At 37.2% G+C, this 16,148-nt stretch overlaps 1 protein-coding gene across 1 annotated transcript in view; it reads left to right on the top strand.

The window, feature by feature from the left end:
• Positions 1-4,767: 4,767 nt before the first annotated feature.
• The window catches only part of ABCA12 (ATP binding cassette subfamily A member 12), a 185,427-nt gene continuing 174,046 nt past the window's right edge, over positions 4,768-16,148 (top strand). The window contains exon 1 of the mRNA XM_047085001.1: positions 4,768-4,836. Coding sequence (XP_046940957.1) covers positions 4,768-4,836 — 69 coding nt within the window. The remainder of the gene's footprint in view (positions 4,837-16,148) is intronic.

A 16,148-nucleotide genomic window follows, 5' to 3' on the forward strand; every position in this document is an offset into this window, starting at 1 on the left:
GTGCACTGATTTTGGCAATAATTTTTCATTTTCAGTAAATCTCTACAAGTGATTTATAGGCCCCTAGAAAACCAGGGAAAGCTCTGAAGTTCTTTTCTTTCCTTCTGAGCTCCTCTGACACAGTGCGGTACACGGTATTGGAGGCAGCATGACACAGAGATGAAACATATTGATGTAGGGTTTGAGATTCCTGCCCCTCCAAAATGCTGTTCCCACCATCCCCACTTCTATCAGGGTGAATTTAGGTAAGTTATATCACCTCTCTGAATGTCACTTTCTTCCTCTGTAAATGGGGATAATGCCACTTTCTGTATGGTAGGCCTCCTATGACGATTCAGTAGGTACTTAACAAATGTTTGCTACTCAGTTATTCAACAAGCATTAATTGACCACTGACTATAGGCCGAGATCTATGTTAAATTTCTATTATACAGTGATGAGCTAAATAGATATATGCTTTGTAGTCTAGTATTTATTATTATTATTAATGTAGATGTTTAATACTATTTTTTTTAAATTTTTTTAACTTTTTATTTATTTTTGAGACAGAGAAAGAGCATGAGCAGGGGAGGGGCAGAGAGAGAGCGAGGCACAGAATCCAAAGCAGGCTCCAGGCTCTGAGTTGTCAGCATAGAGCTGACACGGGACTTGAACTCACAAACCGTGAGATCATGACCTGAGCCAAAGTCAGACACTCAACCGACTGAGCCACCCAGGTGCCTCTAGATCTTTAATACTATCAAAACAAATCAATGTGTTTCAGCCATATCAGTGTACTATTCATGGTTGGACCCACTCCTTCTTGCCCTGGTCCTGGAGTGTGCTCCATGATGATTGACTGCCAAGAGCTGTCACTTCAGTACTTACGGTGCCTGTCAATTACATGATTGTGCAGCTTTGGCAGAGCCATTATTCTAACCAGGTTCAGTAGGCGAAGTGACTCTGGAGGTGATCCCAGATGAGACGAACCTTAGGAGGATAACCATACATGCTCAAAACTAATTCTGTGCATGGCTCAGTCAAATTTGGACTATGTGAACTGTTCTCTAAAACTTACTAGAGCTTAGGAAAACAGAATGCTGGAATCCTGGGATTAGCTAATTTTTATGCAAGCTGTTCCATGATAAAGCTATTTTTTTGTTTTGTTTTGTTTTTACTGTTGATGAAGTGAGCACACAAAAACAAATACCACCTAAGTTCTGGTGGATGTTATGACTCTTTGCTTGATAAAGGGATATACCACCAAGGAGTAGAATCGCCAACAGCAAAGAAAGGGAGCGGAGGCAGATATTATGGTCTGAGTCTTGAAAGTCATGCTCAAGACAGCCTGGGTCTGCTGGCCTGTGGCAGAAGCGCTGGAACACTGAGTAGTTGGACAGATCACCCTGGTCTGGTTAAATGGAGTAATTTAACCTCTCGGTACAATGGCAGGAATAAAATCTGTCAACAGCTTACTAGTAAATGTATTCATTCATGGATTTTATATTGTTCTAATTTGCCTCTGTTTATTTGCTTTGTAGTTTACTTTTTGCTTTTTAAAAGCATTTTCCAGCAGCTATGTGTCCTGGGTACAACTTATTTCTGGTTGCTAAATTGTTCTTTATTCCCTCAAGGCGAACTCCTAAAATATCTGCCAAGCACCTCAATCTACAATCAGGAGTAGGGCGCAAAGCTATATCTTTCTCTGTGCAAAACAAAATTTTGCTATCATTAATCTCCTTCCACATTCTCTTCCATTTCTTTTTTGTTGGTCCAATAATTGTTTTAAGTTCTATTCTGATCAGAGATTATGATTCCTGATTTACATACACTATAGCTTCCAAGATTAATGTTAGGTAAAGCCTTTTCTGCAATGAAATCTTAAAAGATGTTTTCAAAATTATATTTTTTTTTTCAATATATGAAGTTTATTGTCAAATTGGTTTCCATACAACACCCAGTGCTCATCCCAAAAGGTGCCCTCCTCAATACCCATCACCCACCCTCCCCTCCCTCCCACTCTCAAAATTATATTTTAAAATAAATTTGAAAATCTTAAAGAAAATAGTAGAAGCAGATATAGCCAATATAGATGCCAACATAAAGATGTTCAGAGTGGGGCAAAATTTGGAAAACTCATGGTCTATGTATCCTAACTTACACTACTTTGAATTATGTGTTGTGAAAGAATACCTCAGTCCCCAAGTAAGTGTGTGTGACATTTGGAGTTATGACATCGTGTGCCTTCCAGTATAAACGAATATCTTACATATGTTAAACACTTAATGCATAGTTTTTAAATTACTTTGAAGAGATAAATCTCCTGGGAAGTCATGGGTTGTAATAAAATATGTTATCTTCATCAGAAAATTAGAGGTAGTAGATGGTGTCCAGGCAAGAGAACAGCCTGAGAGAGAGACTCTTTAACTAAAGTTAAACAAACAAGAGAACAACTCCATGATTACACTGGGAAGATGATGAGCAGCTGCTAGGAGAAACCATTTGATACTTTTCATCTCACCTCTTACCTGCATCAGTCACGTGGTGAGTCAGTTCTTTTTAAGTTGAAGTAATCTGCCTGAATAAAGTGACTCTGTGCCTGTAATGTCCCTTGACATGTAGAGTCACATCCCCAAATCCCACCTTGACTTCACAGCTGAGTAATCCCTATTTGTGAACCAAACCATTAATGAGTTGTAGGCTATGACAGATGGCAGAGAAAGAAGGCAGGGCGCAGGACCTCAAATCATCTGCAAAGCTTGAGAAATCCAGAAGAATCTTGGGCACTGAATCCCGGGAGTGGTGAAGGAGGAGACAATATTATTCCAGAGGCACTCAGTGTCTGAAGAACACCTTGTCTTTAACCTTGTTCAGGAAAATAAATAAATAAAGAGCCAAATTCTAGATATTCAGGACTGGCTGCCTTATGGGGATTAGGCTTAGAGAGACTCATCTCAGTAGGGACAGAGCCAAAGTTGAGGTAATGGGCAGGTCCCAGCATGGCTCCAGTCAGCCCCAGGCTGGCTGCCATCAACATTGCAGAGTTGGCATGGGGACCCAGAAGCTGAACCAGCATTTGCTCCCAGTGTGAAGGAAGAACTTAAATATTGATTTTACTGATCTGACGAATAGAGTCTGGATCAGTCATAGAAAGGTGTGAGGACCAAAGAAGTTTCACTAGCCTTGGCTCAAATAGTCTATTCAATATTCAATTAAATTCAGTAGCAATTATTGAGTATTAATCATGTCTAAAGTATTTTGATATAAAATAGTCTGTGGTCTTAAAGAATTTATAGTCTAGTGGAAAAGATAAATACAAGGTCCTTGAGAGAAATATAAACAAAGAACTATGCTGGATTCAAAGGCAGGAGAGAGGATATCCTATGGGTATTTCTGAAAAGGCATCATGGAAGATGTCAACTTGATGGTTTTGAGAGGTAGGAGCTTAGAGAGAGAGAGAGGAATGTATCCCAGGTAGAGGAGATAGCGTAAGCAAGTCAAGGGCCAGAAAGCCGAGGTATGTTTGCATACTGTAATCTATAGTATTTGGCAAGCAGTCAAACATTTATAGTAGATTATTGAAAACTTGGCTGGAGTCAGATTGTGGAGGCATTGAATTTCATAGGGAATAGGTTGTCTGTCATTAAGGTGTTTAAGCAAGGTTTCTCCTGGGGATCTTTATTCCAGACTTCTTCATATGTGTCCTGAAATCACAATTAAAATTGCTTAATTAGAAAGTACACTTGAATAATTCAAGCATAAAGCCTTTTTATTTTCTCCTAATTTACAATAGATTTCTTTAGCTGATTTGGATATTCAAGTGCATTAGAACTCAGAATTCTGCTATATCATATATTCAGAAATATCCTGGGTCAACCTGTGTCTTCTTTAATTGTAAAAACCTAAAACAACATGGCTTTCCTGTAATGGGCCACATGAATCCCCATCCCCAAAATGAGGGAATCTATTGCATGTCATTTTTGCCACCTACAGCCTTCCTTTTATTTTCTGCATTTTGTTTAACCTAGTATTTGTAACAGAAGGGAAGACCTAACCAACTTAGTTACTTCCCTCCAAATCAAAGCATTCAACATAACTGTAGGCTAAAGACTGAGACTTTCTCTATGCACAGAGGTTCAGAGTGTTTCAGCTGAGCTCTGGCCTTATTGAGTTAAAACATCTTAATGGCAATTTAAATATTATGAGTCACTGGGCCCAGAGTCTGTAAAATGCTATGTGTACTGCCTCTGCTACAGCAGGCACTATGTAGTAAAGAAGGAGAGAGAATGTAGGACAAGTCTTACTGGCCTGGCAAGGGTCCCACCTAATTCCTCATGACGTGTCCAGTGTAGGTGACACCTTCTGGAAGGTGTGGATAGGCAGTTAATATCATGGAGAGTAGGAGGTGTGGGTTCAGCTTTTTTTTTTTTTTTTTTTTTTTTTTTTACAGTGGGGCATTATCTGAATGATACTCATTCTCTCTTGAGTCTAGACTTCATGCAACAGGCAGTAACTGGATGTTATTTTAAAATAAGCAAAGCCACTGACAGGTTCTGGTCTGGGTTCTTGTTTCGGAGGAAGAGTTGGTTGCAGAGTGCTCCTTGGTCAAGGATTAACCCAGAGGAAAAATCCAGCAGCAGAAGAACTGTGGGTTTCTTACCCCGGCCCTCAGGAAAGCTATGCCGTGAAAAGGCTTTGACCCATTGACACAGCAAGTTGGACAGGGTACCAATTCTTCTGTGGGGCGGAGGAAAAGAGAGGAATTCTCTTGTTCCTGGTGTTTGAAGGATGGCTTCCCAGTTTCATCAGCTTCGAGTCCTGGTCTGGAAAAACTGGCTAGGTGTCAAAAGGCAGCCGGTGAGTAGCAAAAGGGTAGGGAAGGGCATTGGGGGGCAATGCTTCAGGCAATTCTAAAGCATGTTATTCTAAAGTGATGTTAGTGACAGGTAAAAGAGGAATTTGAAGCCATTTTCTGAAGCAGGAATAAGATATTTAGGAATCATCCCTATATCTGTCTTATAGCTAATGAGGCAGGTCCAAACATACCCCAAAGCTGCCTTTTGACTTCAGTAAATTAAAAGGGTAAACCAGAACATGCCCTGGGCAAAGAAAAGGATTCACCTTGCTACTGGTTGAGTTGGAACTAGTGCTGAATTCTAGGTTTCAGGCCAAAATGCTTTCAGAAATTTTCTTAATAAATTTAGTTAAAAATGAGATGAAGAAAGGTATTAGATGAAAGGAATAATACATGGAGGAGAAATGCATTTGTAAACCAAAAGTGATGGAAAGCTTGGTTGAAAAGTGACACATAGAAAGGAAATAGTTTGAAGGCTGTTGGTATAGAAAGCTCCTAAGAAATTTTATTACCTAAAAATTATTTACTAGAAATGTCAAACAAGAGTCAATTTATGCGCCATGCTTCAAGAGTATCATTGAATCACTTAACTTTATGACTACAGTCTGTCTACTCTATTTATTGTGACATCTTTTTTGTGCTCTTACATTCTTGTTTGCTTTTTAAATGACAAAGCTAACTATTAGATACTCATCAGACAGGGTATAGGGAGATTGAGAAAGGAATTGGCTTCTATGAATTGACACATATTCAGAAGAATGTTTGAAAACCAGATAAATTTAAAAAGGCACTCAATATATTTCATTTGAGAGTGGTAATTCCCAGCCCCATATGAATAATATGAATATTATGCAAATAATGTGCATCATAGAAACCAGCATTTTATCTATGTACCTTATCTCACTCTGGGCTTGTTTGCAGGGCCTGACACTGCTTACTTAAGTGTTCTGATGTATGTATTGACAGTGAGAAGTAATGTTCACTCCCCTTTGTGAATGTGGTGGATGAGATTTTAAATCATGTGATTGTATGAGTGTGGGGTTTGGCCATCATATTTTAAATTGTTAATATTATGTATTTATTTATTTTTAATTAATTTATTTTTTAAAATTTATTTATTTTTGAGAGACAGAGCATGAGCAGGGGAGGGGCAGAGAGAGAGGGAGACACAGAATCTGAAGCAGGCTCCAGGCTCAGAGCTGTCAGCACAGAGCCTGATGCAGGGCTCGAACTCACGAACCGTGAGATCATGACCTGAGCTGAAGTCAGATGCTCAACCGACTGAGCCACCCAGGCACCCCAATATTTTTTTAATTTAAATCATTAGTGTTCTTTTAAAATTGAGAACAACACAAAAGAAAAACCTCCCATAATGATTCCATGCTAGGTTCTACTTGGAATTGAGCAGGAAGAGTCTGGATAGGTAGGTGTGGTCAGAAGATGAGAGTTGGGTTCTTGGTTCTGCTTTTCAGCACCTGCATGACTTAAGGAGCATACCACCATTTATGTGAATGCTGGTTTTATTATTTGCCAAATAGGGTTAGGGGCTACCATATCTATCTCACTGAGTGGTAAGGATCAAATGTGCCAGTATATTTCAAAGTGCTTTACAAATGGTGAAACCCTTAACAAATAGAAGATAGAGGGATTTGGGGTCATGTGTATGTCATATTTTATTGAAAGTAATGGTGGAAGGAAATCTAGGAAAAGGGATTGTGGGAGAGAAGAAGAAATTTATATAAAGTTTTAAGTGATGAAACTCCATAGTTAAAAATAAAAGCATAGAAGAACTGAAAACTTATATCTGTTATTGCTGATAAACTGAATGCTGAGGTTGTATATTTTCCTTACAACTCCATTTTACCTAAAAATTAAAAAAAAAAAAAAGGAAAGAAAGAAACCCAACCCTCGGGTGAATACTTTCTTCTTTTTCATTGAGAAATTTTATCTTTAGAAACTTTAATAAGTTCTTTCCTTATCTGTAAAGTAGCTGGTATATCAATTTTCTACTTTAGAGTTTCTCTCCATTTTAGTCAATTTCTGCTGGATATGGCATATTTAAAGGAGATGGAATTCAGGCATGCTAAAACATTTTCACCATGATACCTTGTATTATTCCTATGCAGTCAAAAATCCCTAAAAAGCCCCTGGTAATTATAATTTTGCTTAAGGAAAGGGAATACGTGATCTATTAGTTCATTTGGGGACGTCAGAGGATTAAGTCTACCTTGAGACCCAGGACAGATAAGTGTTGGTTGCAGGAAATGAAATCAGAAATATGTATGGGGCACCTGGGTGGCTCAGTCGGTTGAGTGTCTGACTTCAGCTCAGGTCATGATCTCGCAGTCCACAAGTTTGAGCCCCGTGTTGGGCTCTGTGCTGACAGCTCAGAGCCTGGAACTTGCTTCAGATTCTGTATCTCCCTCTCTTTCTGCCCCTCCCCCACTCAGGCTCTGTCTTTCTCTGTCTCTCAAAAATAGATAAATGTTAAAAAAAAATGATTCTTAATTTGGGGGAATACAGAAGGCCTACTTGAATCCATTGCCTCCAATTAGAGGGACACAAGAGACCTTTAGAAAATGGTGGTGCCAAAAGGAGGAGAGTCCATTCGAGAAAGAGAGTGAGAGGGCAAAGAAAGTTACATTTCTTTCTTCATAGTTTGGCTAGGGCCGTCCCTATCTCCTGTCTTAGAAAGAAGACTTGAGGACACAGGTAGAAAGGATATACCTGTGATAGTATTAACAGGGAAGGATGAGAAAATCAAGAGGTTGGAAAGCTAGGAGGTGAAATGAAAAATTGTGAAAAGGGAAAATATAAACAAATTAAAAGAGAATGTGAAAAAAAAGAGGTATATAAATTTGAGTAGAGGACATAGTCTTTATGTAGGGACTGGACTTAATCCATCAAACACTTATTTAAAATACAAGCATTTTTATTTCTCTCATTGTAGTCTTTCTGAATATGATAGACAATAGAAATGAAGCTGTGTGACACTGGAAATGTATAGTCTTTAGTGAATGTTAAAGAATAATCACTACCAAGACATCCTCTTCCACTTTGTTTTCAAGAGATTCTATCGCAAAGCAAGATGGTGGGAAGGATAGTCTGTAAGGAAGGAGTTAGGAATCTATTAATGGAGAAACAAATGACATATAAGGGGAAAAAAACCAATATACAGTAAAAATATTAGAGTGGGGATTACTTAGGAAATATATTATAAAGATATATTCTAGAATAGTAAGTGAGAAAAGAATTTCAAACAACTATATAGTCTAAGAAATAGAAGGACATTGGGATAAGCTAACTGTTGAGTTTGGCTACAAAAAAAGGGAAGGCAAGATCTTTAATTTTGGAGATGATATCCGTCAAAATTGTCCTTAAATATTCTTTTTAATACAATCGACTAGTGAAATTCTGGAATATTTGGGATTATCTAATTGCTTTAATTATACAGGGCCGCAGAATGCTCAAGGGACTTGTCCAGGGTCACACAGCAAGTTAAAGGACTCAAAGCAGATTTCCCCCCAAAATGGATCTATTCTTTCCCTACCTCTTGCTGCATCTCTACTGTCACTGAGTTGAGTTTCTTTTTCCAACATGCTCTGATCCCTACTCAGAGTTCGGCCCACCAATGAAGAAATCATAATTGCTAACGAGGCTTTAGATACTACTGTTGTTCTTTTTTTTTTTTTTTTTTAATATTAGTGGTTACATCAATTCTCAATTATATGGCCAAAGAAGAAGAAAAAAGAAAAAACAAGCTAAAGGAGTATGAAAAAAATACACTAAGCACCAACGGAAATGTTAGGTAATAGAGAAAATCAATTAGATGCAGTTGCTATCCTGCTGGGCTTGTAATTTAACTCTAGAAATAATGCAAAAATGAAGATTCCACTGGAGATGGTTAGCAACAGGGAGGCTCACCTAATGAGATGCTAGTTGATGATAGGAAACTGAGTCCTGGGACAGTAGAGGCTGCAGCATGAAAGACTAGATAGTGCAAGATCAGAATTATCTTTCATTAAGAAGAGGAGTTTTAAGTAGCCATATCAAGGAATGATTTCAGATCTCTACAGAAGTGGAATCTAATTCCAGACTTAGTATGGAAGAAAGCTAATTACTTTGAGCTGTTTATTTTAACCTAACTGTTTGGCTAGTGGATCACACTTTAGCTCAGTTGGTGATAGAATTAGTTTTTCTGTCACAGACATTCCCACAACTTGATTGATTTCTAACACTTTGGATCAAGTTTGACACTCCTTCCCAATCCTCACCTTGCTCATATGACCTCCCCTCACAGTGTCTAGAGAGAGAGAAAGTCCCCGCTTCAAAATTTTGGAGCAGGTTAGTCTGTATATTAAAATAGTTGTTTGATTAAAGCAATTTAGGATTAAGCTGTCATGTCAAATTTAGTTATAAATCAGATTAAAATGAACTAGGTCCTGAACAATTCAGGCAACAACCTGACCAAATATTGTAGGCCCTTTTTCCTTTTCTGGGTCTGTATCATTTATTCCTTTAATCCCTTTTAATTGTTCAAAGAAAATTTAGATCTACCTGTTTATATTGGTGCCTGTTATGTAGCAGGCATGCCCATTTTGTTAGTTTAGTCTGTCAATGAAGAGCAAATGAGATAAAGACGTTTTAGAAAAGAGAGGAATATAGAAATAAATTAGCTTAAAGTCCAATAAAAAAACTGTTGTTTTAATATGCATCATAGAAGATTTACCGATCTCCAAAATGTATGATAATCTCCAAAATGTATGATAATTTCAGAAGATGTACTTGATCCCAGTTTTTAGATGAGTCATTTCCATAGATGGCAGAAAAGCCCAGTAGCAGAAAGCCTAGTTAACTGAGAGCTTTGCCACTTGTATTTGCTTGTTTTGGGGGTGGAACTAAGGTTTATTCCAGATCTAAAACACCAACCTCTTACTTCAGAATGTGAACCGTGGAATCTTCTTGTTACCAAGTAACAGTCATCCCTGGGACAATGCAAAAGTAAAAGAACGGAAAAGGAAGGAAGGAACAGTGTACTTTATACATGGAAGGTTGGGCAATTTTTACTTGCACGTTTGTAATAAAAAAGTTATGGTTTTAGGTTACAGGAAAACCTTTAAATGATTTTCAATGCTCTTATACACTGAACTGATAAAAATTATGGTATTGTGATCAAAGAGAACTAGTAATATATCCTATAGTGCTTTGGCTACACAGCTTAATGCTTAACTCTGCAGGTGCGGAACCCAGGCTCCCTGCGTTCAGACACCAGCTCTACCATTTAGTGGCTTAAGGAATGAAGGTTTATTTAATCTCTTTAAGATTCTGATTTCCCATATGCAAGAGGAAATGGGGTGATTATATTAAATGAGATAATGCACATTAAGTGTTTAACATAGTATCTTGCATAATCTAAGCAGCCAATAAATATTAACTATTATTTATTTGGAATACTATATTGAATTGATATTAATTATAAGACCACTTGCCAAGAATTTATCCCAAGGAGGATATTTTGAAATCATATTTAACAGAGAATTGTGGAGGGAACTGGCATTGGTACCCAGGAGGAGAGGGGACTTTGTCTCTCTTCAAATACTTGGAGAATTCTCATGTGGAAGAAGAGGCCAAACTAAGATGAATGAGTGTCAGATGTGGGAATGAAGATATCGCCTTGATATGAGCAAAAACAAACAAACAAACAAACACATGAGGCAATGTGAGTTGTCCAATAATGAAGTTTCTTGAAATAGTGAACTTCTAGTCACTAGAAGCACTCAAGTGGATGCTGGATAACCATATGGCAAAGATGTTTTCCCTAACTTTTCATGTACCAGTCATTCTGGACTTATTTCTTTTCCTGGAATATTCCACCCTCTTTCCCATCTGTGGGTCTCTACCCATATGTTTCCTCTGCTTGAAAGACTCCCACTTCTTTTTCACATTCCATCCAACACACATATCCTCTCTTCTGTCTGACCCTTTTTCATCTTTTAGGTTTTAGACTCTACTCCCCTTGCCTTATCTTCCTTTTATTTATTTTTTTAATTTTTTATTAAATTTTTTTACATTTATTTATTTTTGATAGAGACAGAGCACAAGTGGGGGAAGGGCAGAGAGAGAAAGAGACACAGAATCTGAAGCAGGCTCCAGGCTCTGAGCTGTCAGCACAGAGCCTGACGTGGAGCTCGAACTCACCAACCGTGAGATCATGACCTGAGCTGAAGTCAGAAGCTTAACCGACTGAGCCACCCAGGCGCCCCGATAATTTTTTATTGTATTATGAATGTAAGACTCTCCAAGACCATGATTCCATGACCAAGAATAGAGAATCTTCATCTGAAACATTTTATTTTTATTGATTTTTCAGAGGTAGGCAAAAGAATCCCCATTGCAGTTTGGAAATTGTGCTGACATTCAGTGTCATTCATTTTGGACATAACGAACTTCAAACCACTCTAGTGCAAGTCTATACAGGAAAGACAAGTAATATGATTATGTGGAGTGGCCAAGCATAAGACAGTAAGGGATGGTGACATTTGGGATGAAGACTAGAGCATGAATGCTCCATTTAAAGGTATTCAAATAGTAGTAGAAGTCCTCAAAATTTTAAATATATGGTAACACTTAATAATTTAAAATTCATTGGTATCTTATTTTCTTATTTACATTGAGTGAAAGTGATTTTTAAGAGTAATAAAACTGGTGGATACAAGTAGAATCAGATGGACCAACAGTAATTAGAATGAAAGGTTCTGACAAAGTAATGCCGTATGAATTACCTAATGTTGAAATTATGTGCTTTGCTCAGATTTTTCAAAAAATTAGATTTGAGAAGTTTTCAAAGATTTGAAACAATGGTTCTTAGCAAATGCAGAGACTAATGTTACTAGGTAATGCAAATTAGTTAACAGGTGCTACAGATCAGCTCTAAATGAAATTTTTGGAGTGAACTAATATTTGGTTAATTCTGGAAACTTCTTAAGATTTAAACTTGAAGTTTTGAGTAGATGACTTTGCTGACCTCAAGGTCATTGAAATGTATCCTGCCATCACCATTAATTTCCTAAACCTTACCACCTGTGTGCAGTAGGATAGCATTCCTGGATATGAAATATGTTTGTTTTTATCTCTTTTCTTGACTCTCATTTCTTCTCTTGTGCTATCATTTAAAAATTGCCTCTCGATTTTTTTTTTTTTGGAAAAATAATTTGGTAATTTATTACAAGGTAAACATACATTTACTATATAATCCAACAAGTCTACTCCTGGGTACTTGCTCAAGAAATATAAAAACATACAGTCTTTATTTATTTATTTAATTTTATTTTTTATTTTTCAAGATTTACATCCAAATTAGTTAGCATATAGTGCAACAATGATTTCAGGAGTAGATTCCTTAGTGTCCCTTACCCATTTAGCCCATCCCCCATCCCACAACCACTCCAGTAACCCTCAGTTTATTCTCCATATTTATGAGTCTCTTCTGTTTTGTCCCCCTCCCTGTTTTTATATTATTTTTGTTTCCCTTCCCTTATGTTCATCTGTTTTGTCTTTTAAAGTCCTCATATGAGTGAATTCATATGATTTTTGTCTTTCTCTGACTAATTTCACTTAGCATAATACCCTCCAGTTCCATCCGTAGTTGCAAATGGCAAGATTTCATTCTTTTTGATTGCCAAGTAATACTCCATTATGTATATATATATGCCACATTTTCTTTATCCATTCATCCATTGATGGACATTTGGGCTCTTTCCATACTTTGGCTGTTGTTGATAGTGCTGCTATAAACATTGGGGTGCATGTGTCCCTTCGAAAGAGCACACCTGTATCCCGTGGATAGATGCCTAGTGGTGCAATTGCTGGGTCGTAGGGTGATTCTATTTTTAGTTTTTTGAGGAACCGCCATACTGTTTTCTGGGGTGGCTGCACTAGCTTGCATTGCCACCAACAATGCAAAAGAGATCCTCTTTCTCCACATCCTCGCCAACATCTGTTGTTGCCTGAGTTGTTAATGTGAGCCATTCTGACAGGTGTCAGGTGGTATCTCATTGTGGTTTTGATTTGTATTTCCCTGATGATGAGTGATGTTGAGCATTGTTTCATGTGTCGGTTGGCCATCTGGATGCCTTCTTTGGAGAAGTGTCTATTCATGTCTTTTGCCCATTTTTTCACTGGATTCTTTGTTTTTTGGGTGTTGAGTTTGATAAGTTTTTTGTAGATTTTGGATACTAACCCTTTATCTGATATGTCATTTGCAAATATCTTTTCCCATTCTGTCAGTTGCCTTTTAGTTTTGCTGATTGTTTCTTTCACTGTGCAGAAGCTTTTTATTTTGATGAGGTCCCAGTAGTTCATTTTTGCTTTTGTTTCCCTTGCCTCTGGAGATGTGTTGAATTACAAGTTGCTGCGGCCAAGATCAAAGAGTTTTTGTCTGCTTTCTCCTCGAGGATTTTGATGGCTTCCTGTCTTACATTTAGGTCTTTCACCCATTTTGGATTTATTTTTGTGTCTGGTGTAAGAAAGTGGTCCAGGCTCATTCTTCTGCATGTAGCTGTCCAGTCTTACCAACACCATTTGCTGAAGAGACTGTCTTTATTCCGTTGGATATTCTTTCCTGCTTTGTCAAAGATTAGTTGGCCATACATTTGTGGGTCCATTTCTGGGTTCTCTATTCTGTTCCATTGATCTGAGTGTCTGTTCTTGTGCCAGCCTCTTGATTTTTAAAAAGAATTATTTTTAAAATAATTTCTAATTTTTGAATTGAAAAAATTTCAAATGTAAAGAAAAGTTGCAAAAATAGTATAAATAATATTCTTTCTAGAGTCAGTAGAGAGTGATGCCCCATCACCTTGGATACTTCAGTGTGCCTGTTTTACAAAGAAAGACATTCACCTCATGACCCAATATCACCATCAAATTTTTGGACACAATTCAAGCTTCATCAGTTGTCCCAACCATGTCTTTTATAACAAAAGATTCCAGTTCAGAATCACGTTCTGAATCTAGTTTTCATGTCTCTGGAATCCCTCAGTCTGTAACAGTTTGTTAGTCTTTCCTTGACATTCATGACCCTGACACATTTTGAACATTTAAGACTAGTTGTTTTGTAGAGTATCTGTTATTTCCTTATTTTTAGGCTCTGGTTATTTATCTTTGACAGGAATACTACACAACTGATGCTGTGTTCTTGCACCATTGCCTCACATCAGGAGGTGTATGATGTCAATTTTTCCCATTTTGTGGAGAAATTCTTTTGAGACTATACCTCATTAAACTTTCAGTTTATCTATTTGTTTGCTTATGTATTTATTTATACCTACATAGACTCAGAATTCCAGTTTATTCAGTTAGATATAACCTTTTATTGTCATAATGTTTTTTTAATGTTGCCAATGGGTCAAATTTCATGCTCGAATTTGTGATAGGCTGGTTCTATTGATGTCTCCATCATTTTCAACATTCTCTAAGCAGTGTATCTTATTGATCAATTGATTTACCTACCTACCTACCTACCTATCGTATACCTATCACTGTGTCTATAGGCATGAAAACAGTGATATTCTAATAGCAATGAGTACACCTAGCTCTCAGATGCCTACTAAAAGAAGCTAGGGTTTCTTGGGAGAATGGATATTTCCAGGGTTGGGACAGAGAAACTACATGATAAGGCAGAAACAGTTTGTGAAACCAGAAAAAAAATAACCAAAGAAGTTATACCCACACATTTGTAGCTCTGTTTTATGTCTCTTTATGCATTTTGGAAACCAGGAGTTCATACCTGTATCTTTAATTTTAACCCAACGCTATAGCATTCTCTTTTCTTCTTTTTTCATGTTAAAATTCCCTTGTTGGATAATGAGAAACCTGGCCCCTCTTGTGGGTAATGTATTTACTTTCTTGGTCAACTTCCCTGTGTGAAACTAATCACCTGTTTCTTGCCCTGAATAAACACCTTCCTTATGCTACTTGGGTTCTGACCTCCCAGGTCTGACTGCTGCACTGTGCATTTCTCTACACCTTGCTAGGGATCCACCTTCTTCACTGTGTTACGGTGGTGCCCTCAGTACTAGTGTGGACTAGACATCCTGGCCTCACCAAAAGGATTTTTAGGCACTGAATTGTTCAGGAAGGGAAAGGGAAGAGAAAGAGAACAGAATGGGACAAATCAGTGGAAAGTAAGCCCTGGAGAAATAAAAAGAGACACATGCCACAGCCCACTAAGGAATTTTAAACTACTCAGGGTGCATATGCCTTTGGAGGTCAAGAACGCAGGGTAGGGGGTGGAACGCAAATGAGGTAAAGAGGCAAATGTGAGATAATTAAAATGTTAGAAAAAAATGAACCTTTTAAAAACTGCTTTTCCTTTAGTTTTTGAGTGGGACTAATATCTATATGTGTAAAATCAATATACCAGTCCTTTCTCCAAATAAACAAAAATGAATCATGGCTCATTGGTTTAGTATTTGGATCCTTGACACTGCATTTGCTTCTAGGTTGTTTATGATAATATTTAGAATGGTGTCGGGAGCAATCCTGCTGCTGTGAAAATTTAAATTTTGTTTATTTCTTGCTTTTGTGATTAACTTGTCAACCTTAACATTCCCAAGATCACAGTGTGGAGGGCTTTGTGTTTATTATCCTTCTAAAATGCAGTAAACAGAAATGTTCTCCAAACCCTCTGACCTGAGATCCTGGGGGAAATCTTATGATAATGGATTATTTATGGGCTTGCTGTAGTTTTTACCTATAATGAAGTCCAAATTGTCTTAAACTATTCTGGTCTAGATTATAGTTTTGTCTGGATTTAAATTGTGTCTAAAATTAATTTCAAAATTTATCAAAACATCCTCATGGAAACATTAAATTAGATCAATCAAAAGAGAATTTAAAGATATCCCATGACATATGCCCCTTATTTGAATGTGAATATACATTTGTGCTGGTTCACTTGGTCTCCGTTACTCACTGAATTCTCATGAGGTTGCTATAGAAAATGAATAGATGCTCCTAAAAGTAACTATGAGGCACTAAACCTACTGAGATGAATCTTTTTTTTTTTTAAAGAATAACTGTGGCCTCAAGTATAAAACCAAGAAATCCACAAACATTAACATTTTTAATCCTAACTCTTTATAGTCAACATTTGAAATAAGTCAAATAGAATAAAAATGGTACTTGTATCTAGGTCTTTGAAGAACAGACTCTAATTTTTTAATGTATCTGAGACTAGGCTAGAATAACTCTTAATATTTTTCTATAGCATTCATATTTTTCTAGTATACTTTCTGTAAGGCATTATTGTTCCTCA

Source organism: Lynx rufus, unplaced genomic scaffold (genome assembly GCF_022079265.1).
Source record: "Lynx rufus isolate CCGP_SWC_20201006 ecotype Redwood Valley unplaced genomic scaffold, mLynRuf1.p SCAF_2, whole genome shotgun sequence".
NCBI classification, from domain to species: Eukaryota; Metazoa; Chordata; class Mammalia; order Carnivora; family Felidae; genus Lynx; species Lynx rufus.